This window comes from Caenorhabditis elegans, chromosome V (genome assembly GCF_000002985.6).
Source record: "Caenorhabditis elegans chromosome V".
NCBI classification, from domain to species: Eukaryota; Metazoa; Nematoda; class Chromadorea; order Rhabditida; family Rhabditidae; genus Caenorhabditis; species Caenorhabditis elegans.
The window spans coordinates 2,647,013-2,665,841 of record NC_003283.11 but is presented as its reverse complement, the minus strand read 5'-3'; the positions used below and the strand labels follow the sequence as shown (position 1 = coordinate 2,665,841).

The following is an 18,829-nucleotide window of genomic DNA, read 5'->3' as shown; positions in this document are numbered from 1 at the left end:
GGTATCCTGCCGTATGCACCTTTAAACCTTGTTCTTTGGGGAGGGAGTTTAGTAGTTTTGCAATTTCTTGAACTCAAAGGCGCATGGATAATTATGATGGGTCTTAGCGCGAAAACAGTTTTTGGTGGATTCAGAGCGTCCCATTTCGGTGTGATCTACGTAGATCTACAAAAAATGCGGGAGAAGAGACGCAGAGTTCTCAACTAATTTCGCATGGTTAAGATCTTGCTGACGTCACATTTTGCTGAGCTAAAAATTCCCGCATTTTTTTGTAGATCAAACCGTAATGGGACAGCCTAACACCAGGTGGCTCTTCCGAGTTACCCAGACGCAATATTTTGTGTCTTTTGCCTCAATTTTTGTGAATGTGAGAAGGTGTGCGCCTTTAAAGAGTACGGTAGTTTCAAATATTAATTTCTGCGAATTTTTAAACGTTTTTTTCACAACTTGCTAAAGTTTATATATTTTATCGATTTATTTAAGTTTTTCTAAAAAAATATGTTAATAATTTTTTTTTCCCATCTAACAAAAATTATCGTGTCGAGACCGGGTGCCGTAGTCGCGCGCAAAGTCGTGGCGGTGGCCGAGTTTTCTGTCCTCGCGGCCACGTTGCCATGGCTTTTTTGGCGTTGTGCCAAAATTTATGAAACTTGATAATTCAGACAGAGTGATAAAAGGGCAAACTTTTTATCAATTAAATACATATTTCCGCCAAAATTTTGAACCTTTTAATGGGGAAAAAAACGTGAAAAGCATTGTTTTTCTCTATTAAAAAAGTTGCCACGTTTACAATTTAATCGCCACTTTCCTTAAATTAAATCATTACTCTCGTTCCAAGTTTTGCAACGAAGGTGACAACAACTTCTGCTCGAGCTCAATGATGACGTCATCGGCCACATCGCCAACCAATGGCGTCGACAAGAACAAGAACGAGGAGATGGTTGCGACCCCCGCCAATTGCCCGTACCAGCTTTTCAATCAGGAAGTTGTGTGGAATGGAAAATGGATTCAAACCAGACAAGTCGGGTTTAAGACTCACACTGGACAGGTCGGGGTGAGTAATGTTTTACCTTGTAAAGGTCTCATGGGCTTGTTCCACCGCCGCCTCATTGGCTCAGTGGCAGAGCGTCTGTCTAGTAAACAGAAGGTCGCTGGTTCGATTCCAGCATGAGGCACCGATTCTTTTTCAGCAAATTTGTAAAACCCACTAATTTCAGGTGTGGCAATCGGTGCACAGAAATACGAAGCCCGTGGAAGCTTCAGCCGACGGTGTCTCTATTATTGCTCGTGTCCGGAAGCAGGGAAAGCTTTATATTGTTTTGGTGAAGCAATATCGTATCCCGTGCGGAAAACTGTGCCTCGAGCTCCCCGCTGGGCTCATCGATGCCGGCGAAACGGCTCAACAGGCCGCCATTCGTGAGCTGAAGGAGGAGACGGGATATGTCAGTGGAAAAGTCGTGATGGAGTGAGTTTATTGTCACTTTTGGGTCTTGACACGACCTGAACTTTTTCAACTACAGTACCCCATTTCTCGAAATCGCGCTCCACGGCCAATCCGCTGCCGACCCATGGGCCTCCACGGGGTTCTGACCTTCCTCATTGAATTTTTCGCGCTCCATTGACAATCGCCCGCCGGACAACGCGTGGGAAAGTCGTGTACTCCACACGGACAAATGCATTTAGTTGTACAACTAAAATCAAGCCGCGACGCGACACGCAACGCGCCGTAAATCTACCCCAATTGTATGACCGCATTTGAAAACATAATGTCGACGTAAAAATCAATAAAAACAACGAAAAATTATTTAAAAAGTTTGAATTTACGGTCAAATACCTAACGAGACCCTCGGTACGGGGGCGGACTGTTTGCGATTGTCCATAGAGCGCGTTTTCACCTCGATTTTAAATAAATTCATTGGGGTTCTTTTCTGCGTCGCTATGAATGGTGGTTTATATCGATTTTTCACAAAAATCGAAAATTTTAGTTTTTTTTTCGATAGTAGTCATTACTGTAGTTTTCGCTACGAGATATTTTGCGCGTCAATTATGTTGTGCAATACGCATTCTCAGAATTTAGTGTTCCCGTTATACTTTTTTAAAAAATGTTTTCTCTCACCAACTTGAAAAAAATTGCTAAAACACGGATTTCTGCCTTCCCTCTCATATATTGAAATGGAAGAGTTTGCCGAACTAGGCCATTTTGGCTCGCCCCCCCCCCCCCCCCCATCTGGGGTAGATTTACGGCGCGTTGCGTGTCGCGTCGCGGATCGATTTAGTTGTAAAACTAAGTGTATTTGTCCGTGTGGAGTACACGACACTTTCCCACGCGCTGTCCGGCGGGCAATTGTCAATAGAGCGCGAAAAATGCAATGATGAAGGCCCCAGAACCCTGTGCTAAAATATTGAAATTTTTTCGGGAAATTTGAAAAGTTTCGTTTTTGTTTCTCGGTTACTGTAGCTGAAATAGAATTTTCCCTCGTGCTAAGACCCAAAAACATATTTTCAATTCAGATCCAAACTCTGTTTCCTCGACCCGGGGCTCACTGACGACTCTCAATGCCTTGTCGTCGTCGACGTGGACGGTGATGCTCCGGAAAACCAGAATCCGGTACAAGTGCTCGACTCGACCGAATCGATCGAGGTGCTGCTCGTCGAGCAATCCGCACTGATGGCCTACGTCACCAATTTGGATTCCTCTTCCATCGTCGTCGAGTCCACGTTGCTCGCCTACGCGATGGGCATCCAATTCGCCACGATCTAGGCAATAATTCTGAATTTCCTTCTTTTTTTTTCAAAATCCTTTTTTCACTTCACCCCGGGAACTCTAAAATGTCTCAATTATTTTTCAATTCATGCCGATAAATGGAGAAAAATTCATAATACACACTAGTCACAGGGGCAGTCCAAATAAGTGAATATAATAGGTGAATACATGTAAAAAATAACGTACGTTGATCTACAAAAAATGCGGGAATTGTTGATCAACTGATTTCGCATGGTTAAGAACGTGCTGACGTCACATTTTTTGGGGCGAAAAAAATTCCCGCATTTTTTGTAGATCAAACCGTCAAGACGTTAGTTGAAAGAGAAGAAGGGACCCGAGTATAGGTTGGTGAAAATAGTTTTTAAAAAAGTGAAAAAAAACATGAAAAACGAGTTATTTTTGAAGAACAGAAGAATCTTGAATTAGACGGAATTTCGCGAGAATTGGAAGATGATCGCTGGGAACGTTCTTGTTCGGCCACGGAGTTGCCGAGGATAGGGTGTCGAGAGTGGGTAGGGTGAAGGTTTCGAGTAGTTGCACTTTTTCAATGTTCTGGAAATTTTTGATATTTTAAGATTAGAGGTTTGCCAATTTGCCGGAAATTTAGATTGTCGGCAAGTTGCCGGTTTGCCGATTTGCCGGAAATTTTCAATTCCGGCAAAATGCGAGTTTGCCGGAAATTTTGATTTTCGGCAAGTTGCCGGTTTGCGGGAAATTTTAGTAATCGGCAAATTGCCGGATTGCCGGTTTGCCGGAAATTTTCCATTCCTGCAATTTGCCGGTTTGCCGATTTGCCGGAAATTTTCAATTCCGGCAAAATGCGAGTTTGCCGGAAGTTTTGATTTTCGGCAAGTTGCCGGTTTGCGGGAAATTTTACTAATCGGCAAATTGCCGGATTGCCGGTTTGCCGAAAATTTTCCATTCCTGCAATTTGCCGGTTTGCCGAAGTTTTTCAGTTCCGGCAATCTGCCGACTTGCCGGAAATGTTCAATTCCGGAAATTTGCCGATTTGCCGGAAATTTTAAATTCCGCCAATTTGCCGAAAATCCAAAATTTCCGGAAATTTGCCGTTTTGCCGGAAATTTTTAATTCCGGCAAAAATGCTGAAAAAGACTTTAAGCTGGGCCTTAAAGTTGGGCCGTTTCTCTGATTTTTGCCGAAACTGGCAAAACCCTGGCAAAAAAAAACCACCAAATTTCATAATGAAACTTTTCGAAAATTTTTTATTATCTAGCAGTTTTTTTTCGATATTCTGATGCGCCATAAAAATTTCTTGAGAAAAACTGGCAAATTTTGAAAAAAAAAATTTGAATTTTTCAACCGAAAACTAATATTTTCATGTAGATCAAACATTTTTCTACGTTTGTATAATAAATTTTGATTCAAAAATCTAGATTAGCATACTAAAAAAAGTAGTAAATCGACAAATTGCCAGAATTGAAAATTTCCGGCAAATCGGCAAATTGCCAGAATTTAAAATTTCCGGCAAATCGCCAGAATTTAAAACTTCTGGCAAATCGGCAAAATTGCCAAAATTTTAAATTTCCGGCAAATCGGCAAAATTGCCAAAATTTAAAATTTCCGGCAAATCGACAAATAGCCAGAATTGAAAATTTCCGGCAAATCGGCAAATTGCCAGAATTGAAAATTTCCGGCAAATCGACAAATTGCCAGAATTGAAAATTTCCGGCAAATTGCCAGAATTGAAAATTTCCGGCAAATCGGCAAATTGCCAGAATTTAAAATCTCCGGCAAATCGGCAAATTGCCAGAATTTAAAATTTCCGGCAAATCGGTCAGTTGCCGGAAATGAAAATTCTGGCAAACCGGCAATTTGCCGACAATCAACAGTTCCGGCAAATCGGCAAATTGACGGTTTCAATTTCCGGCAAGATTCCGATTAGCCGGAAATTATAAATTCGGGCAATGTGCCGATTTGCCGGAAATTTTAAATTCCGGCAATTTTCCGATTTGCCGGAAATTTTAAAATCCGGCAATTTGCCGGTTTGCCGGAAAATTCCGATTCCGGTAGTTGGCCAATTGCCGGAAATTTTAAATTCAGGCAATGTGCCGAATTGCCAGAACTTTTTAATTCCGGCAATTTGGCGATTTGCCGGAAATTTTAAATTCCGGCAATTTTCCGATTTGCCGGAAATTTTAAATTCCGGCAATATGCCGGTTTGCCGGGAATTTTAAACTTGGACACTTTTCCGATTTGCCGGAAAATTTCAATTCCGACAATTCGCCGATTTGCCGGAAACTTTAAATTCGGGCAATTTTCCGATTTGCCGAAAAAATGCGTCAAGCAAACCTTCCATCAACGATAAAATCGTAGACCTTGGAATTCGGCTCAATGTTAAAATCGCCCATCACAAATACGGGCGGAACCATCGGCGCAAAATCCTCGCGCATTTTATGAATCGATGCGAACAGAATCGCCAGTTGAGCCAGCTTCACGTCACCGCGTTCCTCGTTGAACAGCAAATGCGTATTGGCAACTAGAATCAGCTCCTTCGTAATTCGACACCGAAGAGCCACGATTTGAGCGATATTTTCGCGATTCGAGATCGCAGTGTCTGATATGAAATAGTTGACTTCTTGATTCGCGACTAGTTCGAATTTCGCGGGATGGTAGAACAAAGCGCACCCGTCGTCTTTTTGCTGGGTACCGAATTTTTGCTTGTAGACACCTTCGTAGCCGTCTGGAAGTTTTTTCACTGGTTTTTTGGGGTTTTTAGAGGTTTTTAGAGGTTATTTTAGGGTTTTTGGAAAAAAAAAATGTATTTTTGTTTTTTTTTTGAAAGAAGGCCAAAAAATGGGTTTTTTTTTCTAAAAATTTTCAAAAAAAAAAATTGAAAACTTAGGCAAAAAATATTATTTTCCAATTGCTAATTTTTTAAAATTAGTTTTTGAAAAAAAAAAAACTCGAAACAAATTTTTTTTTTCGCTAAAATTTTTCCTCAAAAAAAAAGGTTTTTTTGGGATTCTCGCCGGAATTTTTTTCTAAAAAAAAAATTGAAGAAAACATGTTTTTTTTGTTTTTGAAAAATATTTAAAATGTCTAAAATTATTTTTGGCTTTTTGGAAAAAAAAAAGAAGAAGGCCAAAAAATGAAATTTCTTAAAATTTTTCAGTGTTTTTAAAAATTTGACAAAATAGGCAATTTTTTAAAAATTAGTTTAAAAAAAAAAAAACTCGCCTCCAAAATTGCCTCCAAAATTCACAAATTTAAAAATTTTTTGCCTCCAAAATTCACAAATTTAAAAATTTTTTCACTGTTTCCTAAAAAAACCCAAAAAAACCCTTTTCGTTTTTTTCTCAAAAAAGTTGCTTTTTTAAAATTTTTTGCCGGAATTATTTTTATAAAAAAAAATGTATTTCTACTTTTTTTTTGGAATTAATTTTTTCTAAAATTTTTTGTGTTTTTAAAAATTGGAAAAATTAGGCAAAACAATAAATTTTTTAATTGCTATTTTTTAAAAGTTGTTTTCAAAAAAATCAACTCGAAAAATTTTTTTTTTTCGCTAAAAATTTTCCTAAAAAAAAAGGACTTTTTTGCCGGAATTTTTAACTTTTCCTATTTAAAAATTTCCAAAAATACATAAACTTTGGAAAATTTATTTTTTCTTTAAAAGTTTTTTTTAACGTTTTTTTGCGTTTTCAAAAAAAATCGCTAACTTTCTTAAAAAATGAAAAAAAAAAATTTCGATTAGTATCTCGTTTTCTAGCTTAGAAGCTAGCTTAAAATGCATAAATTTTGAAAAAAAAAAGTTTTTTTTTTCCATTTTTTTTTGGGTTTTCAGCGATTTTTTTCATAACTGTAAATATTTATTTCGTAGAATTTTTTTGAATTTTTCTAATTTTTTTTTCCAATTTCGACAATTTTTTCTAAAAAATAGAATAAATCCCATACATTTCTTCATAAGCGGCTGAAAATGCTCAACAAAATGGTCGGCCTGAACCTCTTGAAGGCCCAAAATGTCGGCATCAAACGTGGGCAGCTCGACCTGAAGCCCACGCCATCGATGCTCCCAATCTAAAAATTGAGCAGAACCCTGCAGATGTCGGTACAAATAGTCGGTGCGAGCAATTGTCTTCTGACAGAGCACATTGTACGAGCAAATTGTGAATTTTGATGATATTTTCGGAATTTTTGATCTCGATTGGGCTTCTGTTCGGTTCCAGCATCGCACGAGACGCTTGAAATCCTTGCAATCTCGTGAGAATCCGTCGTTGATTTTTTTGAACGTTTGTTGTGTAGTCCCCGTGGAGGATGGTGAAGAAGAAGAAGCACCGTTTGACCAGAATGTTTCTGCCTGGAAAAAATGCAAGAATTCTGATATTTTCTAATTTCAACATTTTTTGCCGATTTGCCGGAAATCATGGGAAAAAATTAAAAAACAATAAAATTAAAAGGTTTTAAACCGTCCGAATTTCGTAATGTTTTTTATGGCGGTGGTTCAATTCCGGCAAATTCGGCTAATTGCCGGTTTGCCGATTTGCCAGAAAATTTAAATTTCGGTAAGTTGCCGGTTTGCCGATTTGCCGGAAATTTTCAATTCCGGCAACTTGCCGGTTTTCCGGAAATGGTCAACTCCCCCGTTTCGCCGATTTGCCGGAAATTTTTCATTTCAGGAAATTTGCCGGTTTGCCGATTTGCTTGAAATTGAAAATTTTGAATTTGCAAAAAAAATGTGCAAGACCACAATTTTCCTTTAAAAAATTTTTTGCCGGTTTTCCGGAAAATTCGGCAAATCGGCAATTTTTGCCGGTTTTTTTTTGTCAAATTTCCAGTAATTTTATACATTTTTGCACGGTTTTCTCGTGTATTAAACTATTTGTACCAAGTAAATGACATTTATCGAAAAGATTTGCTGAAAAAATCGATAAAAATTCCAAAAAGTTGCATTTTTTTGGCATTTCAAAAAAAAAAGAGAAAAAATGTCGCTTCGAGACCCGAAAAACTCACCATATTCGTTTCCAGCTGTGTCATCGTCCTGCCACGTCGAGGATATTCGCCAACAAATACAATGCCGTCTTGGGAATCTTGAAATAATTTTAATTTAAAAATTAAAAAAAAAAATCGAATTAAAAAATAGAAATAAACTACAACGTGTAGCCTTATTTCAAAAAAAAAAAAAAAAGAACAAAAACTGATAACTGGGGATTGGGGGGGACCGACCAACTTTCGAGATAAGCAAGTGCGCTCTACTGGACTGTTCAGCTAGACAGTGTTGCAGATGGGCAAATAGTGTTATTAAAATGGGGGGTTTTTGCTCGCATAGACTCGAAATTTTCTCAAATGATCGAATTTTGTAAGGAAAACTTAGAATCTCGAATGCTAAATTTAGCTAAAATCTTCAATTTGGGCAGCTTATACTTTTTACTTTTTTTTTTTTTGAAATTTGAAGAATTCGCACTACAAAATTTGTTCATTTGAGCACATTTCGAGCTAATCCAAGCAAAAATACGTAAAACTGTTACTCAACAATGGTTCAAGATGTGCGGCAGAACGAGGAAAAACCCCCCAAAAAATCATCGGAACAGGGTGTGGCGGTGGTGTGCTCAGCAAACAACTTTTTACGTGCAAAAAGTGGAAAAACTTAAAAATAACCCCGTTTGCAAATTCAAATCTACTAAAAATCCACGTGGTGTCGTCAGGATGTCTTATTGCGGTTTGATCTACGAAAAGCACGCTGTTAACCGAGCGAAATCAGATGAGATGTCCACCAGGGGTGAGCGCCGATCGCCGATTTTTTTTCGATCGCCGCTCTCCCCCGATGTCCACGTCTCAACTCCCGCATTTTTCGAAGATCAAAGCGAAATGAGACATTCTGACTCCACGTGGAAATCAGGGGTGTGCGGATAACCGATTTTTTCGGCTAACGGATAAATCGGCTAATGCGGATTTTTTGAAAACCGGCTAACGGATAATTCGACTAACGGCTAATTTCAAAATTTTCGGCTAACGGCTAATTCGGCTAAAATCAATCGGTCAAATCGGCTAATTTTCGGCTAATTCGGATAAAATTCATCTGGTCAAGCTTTTTTCGTTCTTTCTGTTAATTCAGGTTTTGGGTTAATTTTTTCATTGTTATTGAGCAAATTCAGTGATGAACGACTGTTCAAATAGGAAAAAATCATACAAATTCACCACATTTTGTTTTCCAAAAAAATGTTTTAGTGGAATTAGCCGAATTAGCCGATCGGCGAATTCGGCTAACAACGGCCAAAATCGGCTAACGGATAACTACGTATTAGCCGAACTGTCAAAAAGTCGGCAGACGGCTAACTCGACTAATTGGTACAAAATTCGGCTAACGGATAATTCGGCTAATATTAGCCGAGTTAGCCGAATCAGCCGATCGGTTAATTCGGCTAATTCGGCTATTATCCGCACACCCCTGATGTCCACCAGAGGTGAGCGCCGATCGCCGATTTTTTTTTCGATCGCCGCTCTCCCCTGATGTCCACGTCTCAACTCCCGCATTTTTCGAAGATCAAAGCGAAATGAGACATTCTGACTCCACGTGGAAATCTCAGCATTTTGATTCAGTCAATTTCGGTTTTTGTCTCAAGAGAGAATTCTCGAAAAAAAATAAGAGCCAAATCTCAAAAACAACTGACTAGTAAACAAAATTGGGGAAGAAAGGGCGATGTGATTTGTTATCAGCAAAAGATTTTTTTGTTCTTTTTTTTATAATTGAACAGATAAACACACAAAAAGTGGTGGGTAAACACGGTGCGTTGGAATGGCAAATATTGGGAATTCGACACGTGGTTTTCTGGAAAATTCCGATTTAAATGAGTTATAAATATTTAGAAATTTTGATCTTCTAAACTGCACGGCCTCCTGGAGTGTTCATAATTATTAGAGCGCGCTCGCGCGGCACCCCTCACGAACTCCAGAATTCGCGGGAATTCGTTTCGCGGGGACAGCAGTTTTGGCTATTTTTGGCTTCTATGGAAATTATTTTTAATTTTTTAAATTTATAATATTGTTCAGAAGCATCATACAAACCGAACATTTGTAAAATTATGAAATTTGGCTCAAAACGGAAGATTTTACACAAAGGATTCACTACAGTGTCTTTTAAACATGTATCAGGATCGTCAGTTTTTCGATTTATGTGCCGTAAAATATGTCACTTTGTAGAGAAAAGTTTGTTACACAGAAATCAGTCAAAATGTCTTATTTCGATTTGATCTACAAAAAATGCGGGAGAAGAGACGCTTGGTTAAGAGCGTGCTGACGTCACCACAAATTTTCTGGAAAAAATATTCCCCCGCATATTTTGTAGATCAAACTGAAATGAGACGCGAAAAATCACCACAATTATAAATTTTGCCTAGAAATGCTGTAATAAAGCTGGACTGGACATCTCCTGAGATTCTAGATTTAATTTTGGAAGAAAAAAAAGTACAAACTGCGTCAAAACGACTAGAAGACTTCTGAGGGAACGCGCGCGTGGGTGTGTATTGCCGGAATTGAAATTACCGGCAAATCGGCAAAGTGCAAAAATTGAAAAATTTCCGGCAAATAGGAAAATTGCCGGAGTTGAAAATTTCGGGCAAATCGGCAGATTGCCGGAGTTGAAATTTCCGGCAAATTGCCAATTTGGCGAACATGAACATTTCCGGCAAATCGGAAAATTTGCCAAAAATTAAAATTTCCGGCAAATCGGCTCATCGGAAATCACCGAAAATTGAAATTTCCGGCAAATTGAGAAACCGGCAAATTGCCGAAAATGAAAATTTCCGGCAAATCGGCAAATTTGCCAAAAATTAAAATTTCCGGCAAATCGGCAAGTTGTCGGATTTGAAAATTTCCGGCAAATTGGCAAATTGTCGGAATTGAAAATTTCCGGCAAATCGGCAAATTGTCGGAATTGAAAATTTCCGGCAAATTGGCAAATTGCCGAAAATGAAAATTTCCGGTAAATCGGAAAATTGCAGAAATTGAAAAATTTCCGGCAAATCGGCAATTTGGCGAACATGAAAATTTCCGGCAAATTGGCAATTTGCCAAAAAATAAAATTTCCGGCAAACCGGCAAATTGTCGGAATTGAAAATTTCCGGCAAATTGGCAAATTGCCGAAAATGAAAATTTCCGGCAAACCGGCAAATTGTCGGAATTAAAAATAAATTTATTTACCGATTCTGCCGACGGTCGTGCCCGGCTCCTGTCTGCCAAAAACTTTTTTTTTCAGATCCCTCGGCTCTGAGCTCTTTTTTCTCGTTTTTTCGAAAATGTCATCGTCGAGAACAATAATGCTGTCGTCCTGGGAGCCCGTGGGTCTAAAACTATTTTTTTCGGCGGTTTCTACAATAGTTCAGAGCATTTTAAGATGTACCTTTCATCCAAAACGACCTCTTCCACTTTTTTCGTCCGTGTCAGGTGTTGGTTTTTTGCCACTTTAAATAAATTAAATTGATTTTTTTTGCGGTTTTTATTGATTTTCAAGCTTTTTCGCGAATTTCGCAGTTTTTATTGATTTTTTATTTTAATTTTGCTTTAAAACGCATATTCTTCACTGTATATATCGTAATTTCACAGAATTATTCAGATATCGGGTCTCGGCGCGCAAAATTTTTTTTGGTAGCCGTTTTTCTTGCATTTTTCATTGAAATTACTTATATTTTAGCGAATTTCTTGTTGAAAATTGTTTTAAAAATCAGTTTCAGAGTACAAAAAAAAACACACACAAAAAAAGCGAGTGGGCGGCAGTTTGCCGGTTTGCCGGAAATTTCCTTTTTGGCAATTTGCCGATTTGCCAAAAATTTTCAATTCCCGCAACATGCCGATTTGCCGGAAAAAATCGGTTGCCGCCCACACCTGATTTGTACTTTGAAACTGACATGAGTTAAAACAATCTTAACGGAAAAATGCAAAGAAAACGACGAAAATCCCAAAGTATTTTCGTTGAAAAATGCAAGGGAGATACTACACTTTTTTTTTGCGCGCCGGGACCCGTCTCAATAAATTCATGCGCCTTTAAAAAGGCGTGTTGAAATTTTGTGAAATTACGACATATATGCGTTTGCAAACGAATTAAAATGAAAAATGAAAAATCAACAAAAACTATTACAGGAACACTAAATTCTGAGAATTCTGCGTATTGCACAACATATTTGACGCGGGCAAATATCTCGTACCGAAAACTACAGCAACCCTTTAATTGACTACTGTAGCGCCGCTGGTGTCGATTTACGGAAATAATGTATACACCGATAAAATATTGTAAAATACGAAAAAAATCGAGATCCCGTAAATCGACACCAGCGCGCTACAGTAGTCATTCAACGGGTTACTGTAGTTTTCGCTACGAGATATTTTGCGCGTCAAATGTGTTGTGTAATACGCAAAATTCTCAGAATTTTGTGTTCCCGTAATATGCGAAAGCCAATGTTATTTCAGCAGATCCTCCGTTGTCTGTGTGAAACTCACACCAACTAGCACAAAAATTCGACGACGTTGTCGGCTGCTGCTGCTGCTGATCTACGGATGATGGTGCATGTAGGGATGGTGGTGATGATGATGATCCGGGCGTCGCTTCATCATCGCCGAGACGAATAGTTTTGATGGGTTTCGGTGGCGGTCTGTACATCGGAGCCGGAAGCTGCTGCTAGAAATATCGAAAATGCGCTCAGATGCTTTAACCACGTGTGGTGTCAGACTGTCCCATTTCGGTTTGATCTACGTTGATCTACAGAAAACGCGGGAGTTACGTCGCATTTTGCCGGAGCGAAAAATTCCCGCATTTTTTGTAGGTCAAACTGAACAGCCAGACACCACGTGTGTGGTTAACCACTAACATTCGCGGCATCATCATCCGCCAAAAATTTGTTCCACGTGTATTGCGATGATCTTCTGTGGCCGTGGCCGCGGCCGCTAGCGGCGCCACGTTTGAAAACTCTTCCATTACCACCTGCACCACCACGCGTGCTCCGCTGGTCCGTAGGTCGTTTGGATTTTGGCCGCGGCTGGCGTGGCATGCCTGCAAAAATTCTCAATGTCTGCACACACACACTTCTGGCTTCCCTCTTCTTAATTGAAAAGGAAGAGTTTGCCGAATTAGGCCATATTGGCTCGGGGTAGATTTACGGCGCGTTGCGTGTCGCGTCGCGGCTTGTAAAACTAAACGTATTTGTCCGTGTGGAGTACACGACACTTTCCCACGCGTTGTCCGGCGGGCGATTGTAAATGGAGCGCGCAAGAAGTTCAATGAGGATGGCCAGAAGCCCGTGTTTCTGTACTTTGAACAGTGGTCATTTTTGTTGTCAAATTGCCAAAAATTGATCAATGAACACAAAAAAATCCTATCTTATCAACACAATCACCCCACGTCGTGTTTTCTCCGTGACCATATTGTCATATTTTTTTAAAAATTTCTTATTTTCCCATCCTAATTCATTTTCAGTTGGGCTAATAAAAATGTCGAAGAAATTTGTGAACAAAGCGGAGGAAGCTGTCGACGATGCGCTTTTTGGACTGGTTTCATCGAATTCGAATGTCAAATTTCATAAGGTTAGTATTACCGGGAACAGAGAATTCTGAGAATGCTGCGTATTGCACAACATATTTGACGCGCAAAATTTCTCCTAGCGAATACCACAGTAACCCTTTAAATGACTAGCGCTTGTGTCGATTTACGGGCTTTAATCAGTTTCGAAAATCGAAATCCCGTAAATCGACAACAGCTCGCTACAGTAGTCTTTTAAAGAGTTACTGTAGTTTCCGCTACGAGACGTTTTGCGCGTCAAATATGTTGTGCAATACGCATTCTCAGAGATTCTGTGTTCTCATGATATTGAATATTACCCATATGCAAAACTTTGCGATTTTTGATAGAAAGAGTACTGTACTTGCAAACTCGTTGCGGAATTTTGCCTTTTTTTTCGGTTTTTCAAGAGCCAATTTTTGGTATCCGTTCTCTCGACACGACAAGTTTTTGATTTTTGTTAAATACAAAAAGGTGTGCGCCTTTAAAGATTACTGTAATTTCAAACTTTTGCAGCAGCGGAATTTTTTTTATTGATTTTTCATTTTTGCATATATTTATATCAAAGAACCGTGAAAAATCGACAAAAATTTCGCAGCTACACAAGTTTAAAACTACAGTAAGCATTAAAGGCGCACACATTTGGGTATTCATCACAAATCAAAAACTTGTCGTGTCGAGACCGGTCACCGTACTTCTGCACGTGGTGCTAGGCTGTCTCACTACAGTTTGATCTACAAAAATGCGGGAATTTTTTTTGGCTCAAAAAAATGTGACGTCAACACGTTCCTAGCCATTCGAAATCAGTTGAGAACTCTGTCGCATTTTTTGTAGAATTATGTAGATCAAACCTAAATGAGACACTCTGCAACCACGTGCAACGCGAGTTTAAAACTACAGTAATCTTTAAAGGCGCATAGCCTTTTTGTATTTATCACTAATCAAGAAGATGTCGCGTCGAGACCGGTCACCGTAATTTTGGCACAAAAATCTCCCAATTCCAAGATAATAACAAGCCCCGGCACATTTCAGAGCTGCCGACGAGTTGTTCACATCACCGATCTCAACCCCTCGCACCACGTTTCCCTGATAGCTGGAGGTGGTTCAGGACACGAACCGTATGCTGCCGGATATGTTGGAAAAGGTCTTCTGACCGCTGCAATTGCCGGAAACGTGTTCGCTTCCCCGCCGTCGAGGAACGTTCAGGCGGCATTGGAGGCCACTAGAGGAGAAGGTACGGTTTGATCTACAAAAATCGCGGGGGAATTTTTTGCCCAAAAAATGTGACGTCATCACGTTCTTAACCAAGAAAAATCAGTTGAAAACTCTGCCGCATTTTTTGTAGATCTACGTAGATCAAACCGAATTTTTTTGCAGCCGGTGCCATCTTGTTCGTCATTAACTACACCGGAGACCGTCTGAACTTTGGTTTGGCGGCTGAGCGATTCAACGCATCAGGTGGCACAGCTCGAGTCGTCACGATCGCCGATGACGTGGCAATTGACAGCCCGAATAGCAAAGTTGGACGTAGAGGTCTGGCGGGTGCAGTTTTAACAATTAAAATTGCTGGAGCCATGGCCTGGGAAGGAAAATCGCTGGATGAGATCTACGAGACATCTCAAAAAGTTGTGAGCTCAATGGGTACACTCGGCGTGTCACTTTATACGGGAAGCTTGCCGGGCAAAAATCGAGAGACCGAGTTGCCGGACGATCAGATTGAAGTAGGACTGGGAATTCACGGTGAGCCGGGCAAATTTCGTGCTCAATTTGGCAGTGCCAATCGAATTGTGCACAGCTTGTTGGACACACTACGCTCGAAGATGGAAATGCGGGAAGGCGAGAAGTTTGTGGTTCTTGTCAACAATTTGGGTAGTGTTTCGCAGTTGGAGATGAACATCGTGAATGGAGAGGTTTTGAGATATTTTGGTGAGGAATAGGGAATAGCTTAAAATCGGTGTGATCTACAAAAAATGCGGGAATTTTTCGCCCAGAAAATTGTGACGTCATCACGCAATTTTTTTGTTAACAAACGATTATTTCCGGCAAATCGGCAAATTGCCGGAATTGAAAATTTACTGCAAATCGGCAAACCGGCAATTTGCCGCATCGCCGGAAATTTAAAAAAATTTTTTCTGGAAATTTCAAAATTTTTTATTCGGCAAAAATGATAAAATTGCCGGAATTGAAAATTTACGGCAAATCGGCAAATTGTAGTTTTGCACATTTTTCTGGAAATTTCAAAATTTTTGATTTTAATCGGCAAAATGAGTAAAATTGCCGGAATTAAAAATTTCAGGCAAATTGTGGTTTTGCACATTTTTTTCTAGAAATTTCCGAATTTAAATTTTAATCGGCAAAATTGGTAAAATTGTCGGAATTAAAAATTTCCGGCAAATCGGCAAATTGGCAGAATCGAAAATTTCCGGCAAATCAGCAAATTGTCGGAATAGAAAATTTCCGGAAATCGGCAAACCGACAATTTGCCGCATCGCCGGAAATTAAAAAAAATTTTTTCTGGAAATTTCAAAATTTTTTATTCGGCAAAAATGATAAAATTGCCGGAATTGAAAATTTACGGCAAATCGGCAAATTGTAGTTTTGCACATTTTTCTGGAAATTTCAAAATTTTTGATTTTAATCGGCAAAATGAGTAAAATTGCCGGAATTAAAAATTTCAGGCAAATTGTGGTTTTGCACATTTTTTTCTAGAAATTTCCGAATTTAAATTTTAATCGGCAAAATTGGTAAAATTGTCGGAATTAAAAATTTCCGGCAAATCGGCAAATTGGCAGAATCGAAAATTTCCGGCAAATCAGCAAATTGTCGGAATAGAAAATTTCCGGAAATCGGCAAACCGACAATTTGCCGCTTTGCCGAAAATTTTCGGCATAATGCGGTTTTGCACATTTTTTTGGAAATTTCAGAATTTCATTTTTAATCGGCAAAATTGGTAAAATTGCCGGAATTGAAATTTCCGGCAAATTGTAGTTTTGCACATTTTTTTTCTTGGAAATTTCAGAATTTCAAATTTTAATCGGCAAAATTGGTAAAATTGGCAGAACTGAAAATTTCCGGCAAATCGACAAATTGCCGGAATTGAAAATTCCTGGCAAATCGACAAATTGCCGGAATTGAAAATTTCTGGCAAATTCGAAAATTGCCGGAATATAAATTTCCGACAAATCGGCAAATTGGCGGAATTAAAAATTTCCGGAAATCGGCAAAATGCCGGAATCGAAATTTCCGGCAAATTGCGGGAATTGAAAAATTTCCGGAAATCGGCAAAATGCCGGAATCGAAATTTCCGGCAAATCGGCAATTTGCAGGGAATTTTCAAGTTAGGCAATTTGCCGGGAATTTTCAATTCAGGCAATTTGCCAATTTGCTGGAAAAAAAATCGTTTGCCGCCTACCCAAAACTTCCGAATTTCGGGAAAATCGAAAATTGTTTTTTTTCGACGACACCCACGCTGCTCCCGATCTTTGTAAAAAAAATCCAACTTTTTCAGAAGATCACAAAATTGGAATCACTCGATTCTTCAGCGGTATCTACATGACATCTTTAGACGGTCATGGCGTCAGTGTCACCATTCTGAGAGCCGATGACTCTATGCTACAGTACTTGGATGCTCCAGCGGCGGCGCCGGGATGGATTCCAGCACTTTCAGTACAAAAATGTGTAGATCATCAGGAAATTTCGGATTCGTCGTCCCAAGGCGACCTAATCTCAGAAATTCCAGCGTCTGGAGTAACTGTGAATGCCCAGCTCGTGGAAGCATGCGTCGGAGGAGTTGTGGATGCGATGCTGGAATCCGAGAAACATCTGAATCAACTCGACGCGTACGCCGGTGACGGAGACTGTGGGAGCACGTTTGCCGGAGCAGCTGAAGCGATTCGCAAGCAGACATCAGGCCTCAACTACACTCATCCGGAGACACTTCTCAAGCAGCTTTCCATCATTTTTGAGCAAACCGTCGGAGGAACCAGTGGAGCGCTGTACGCGTTGATGTTCAGCTCGGCGGCGCAGAGTTTCGCTCAAAGATCGCAAAGAGGAGAAAAGATCGATCGAACGTCGATTCTGGAGGCGTTGGACAAGGCGAATCGGGCGGTTCAAAAGTACGGAGGCGCGAGAGTCGGAGATCGGACGATGGTTGATGGATTGGATGCGATGGTCGAGGAGTTGAGAAAGGGATTCAGTGGGAATGAGGAATCGTTGGATGCGATCTTCGAGGCGGCGGTTAAGGTGGGTTGGGAAAATGTTTGAAATTCGGGGAAACCACAAAAAAAACGCGAAAGAATAACAAATCCAGCCCTTTCTGCAACATGAAACTCGCGACCAATCAGCGACTGGTCGAGCTCCGCCCATAGTGCCTGATTGGTTGAAAAGAAGACGGAGCAATGTGCTGATTGGTTGTAGTTAAGCATTTTGAAGGGAATTCAATTTTGGAAGAGTGCCCTCATGAATGCGAATTACGACCAATCAGCGCATCTCTCCGCCCACTTTTGAACCAATCAGCGTTCACATTGTGCTGATTGGTTGAAAAGGAGGCGGAGCGAAACGCACTGATTGGTCGTAGTTGAGCATTTTGGAGGGAATTCAAACAGGGAATTTAAGTTAGCCGAAAATCTTTAAAAATCTCGTTTTTAAAAGTTTGATTTTTCAACTTGGGCTGAGAACCTACCTACCAAAATGAAGCGTACGACCAATCAGCGATGCGCTCCGCCCACTTTTGGGCCAATCAGAGCTCTGATTGGTTCAAAAGTGGGCGGAGCAAATCGCTGATTGGTCGCAGTTCTGGTTTTGGGGGGAATTCACCAGAAATTTGTATTTTGCGATAATTTTGAATTTTAGCCTAATTAGGATGTAACGTCAATGAAAATTTCGCTTCAAAAAATCCAAAATAGTGTCGAATTCAGAAAAAAGCCACAAAAACGCAATTTTGGCTGAGTACGACCACCAATCAGCGATTCGCTCCGCCCCCTTTTCAACCAATCACATCTCTGATTGGCTGAAAAGTGGGCGGAGCGATGCGCTGATTGGTGGCAGTTCTCGTTTGGAGAAAATTCACCCAAAAATGAGAAAAAGTCCTTTTTTTTTTTTGAATTCGAAACTATTTTTGGATTTTTTGAAGCGATTTTATCAGCCAAAATTGAAAAATTACATTTTTTAAAGTTGGATTTTCCTTTTTTTTCGCGATTTTTTTCTGTGGAATTTTTGAGTTTTAGGCCTATTTTGAAAATTAATAATTTGCAGGCTTCCGAAAAAGCGGCGAAAGCGACTGCAAGCCAAACGGCAACCGTGGGCCGTGCCAGCTACACATCGTCAGAAGCCCAAACGAAGCCTGATGCAGGGGCCACGGCAATCTCACTCTGGCTTAGAGCTTGCTGGACGGCTTATAAAAGCGAAAAATGATCAGAGATCGAGAGAGAGAGATAGAGAAAAATGGATAATAAAACCATATACATAGTTTGAGCAAAAATTTAAAAATTTCGTGTCGAGAAATAAAAAATACTTTAAATAAAGATCATCGTATAAATAAATAAATAGACAAATGCACAATAAGA

The 18,829-nt window shown here is 39.8% G+C and overlaps 3 protein-coding genes and 3 non-coding genes across 8 annotated transcripts; 4 read left to right on the top strand and 2 right to left on the bottom strand.

The window, feature by feature from the left end:
* The first annotated feature begins 838 nt into the window (after window positions 1–838).
* On the top strand, window positions 839–2,878 carry ndx-2 (Putative nudix hydrolase 2). Its single transcript, NM_071325.6, has 3 exons — window positions 839–1,054; window positions 1,218–1,465; window positions 2,512–2,878. The coding sequence occupies exons 1-3, from the start codon at window positions 881–883 to the stop codon at window positions 2,759–2,761; spliced, it is 672 nt and encodes a 223-aa protein (NP_503726.1). The 5' UTR covers window positions 839–880; the 3' UTR covers window positions 2,762–2,878.
* On the bottom strand, window positions 1,103–1,188 carry W02G9.9. Its single transcript, NR_068643.1, has one exon. It is a non-coding gene; the product is annotated as an Unclassified non-coding RNA W02G9.9 (non-coding RNA).
* Window positions 1,104–1,175, top strand: W02G9.t1. Its single transcript has one exon. It is a non-coding gene; the product is annotated as a tRNA-Thr (tRNA).
* A 308-nt stretch (window positions 2,879–3,186) lies between the features above and the next one.
* On the bottom strand, window positions 3,187–12,759 carry angl-1 (Endonuclease/exonuclease/phosphatase domain-containing protein; the record flags this gene model as incomplete). 3 transcript variants are annotated; one of them, NM_001316778.3, is made up of 8 exons in its annotated part: window positions 3,187–3,316; window positions 5,075–5,465; window positions 6,677–7,079; window positions 7,733–7,809; window positions 10,919–11,061; window positions 11,118–11,178; window positions 12,212–12,389; window positions 12,580–12,759. In NM_001316778.3, the coding sequence occupies 8 exons, from the start codon at window positions 12,757–12,759 to the stop codon at window positions 3,187–3,189; spliced, it is 1,563 nt and encodes a 520-aa protein (NP_001303707.1). The 3 variants fall into 3 exon arrangements, with proteins under 3 accessions (NP_001303707.1, NP_001364845.1, NP_001303752.1); NM_001377589.2 differs by lacking the exon at window positions 12,580–12,759 and having other exon boundaries at window positions 12,212–12,371; NM_001316823.4 differs by lacking the exons at window positions 10,919–11,061; window positions 11,118–11,178; window positions 12,212–12,389; window positions 12,580–12,759 and having other exon boundaries at window positions 7,733–7,756.
* On the top strand, window positions 6,006–6,135 carry W02G9.8. Its single transcript, NR_068642.1, has one exon. It is a non-coding gene; the product is annotated as an Unclassified non-coding RNA W02G9.8 (non-coding RNA).
* Window positions 12,760–13,184: 425 nt separating the features above from the next.
* Window positions 13,185–18,787, top strand: W02H5.8 (Triokinase/FMN cyclase). The gene is made up of 5 exons (NM_071323.7): window positions 13,185–13,291; window positions 14,298–14,499; window positions 14,643–15,191; window positions 16,774–17,507; window positions 18,519–18,787. The coding sequence occupies exons 1-5, from the start codon at window positions 13,199–13,201 to the stop codon at window positions 18,675–18,677; spliced, it is 1,737 nt and encodes a 578-aa protein (NP_503724.1). The 5' UTR covers window positions 13,185–13,198; the 3' UTR covers window positions 18,678–18,787.
* The last annotated feature ends 42 nt before the right edge of the window (window positions 18,788–18,829 follow it).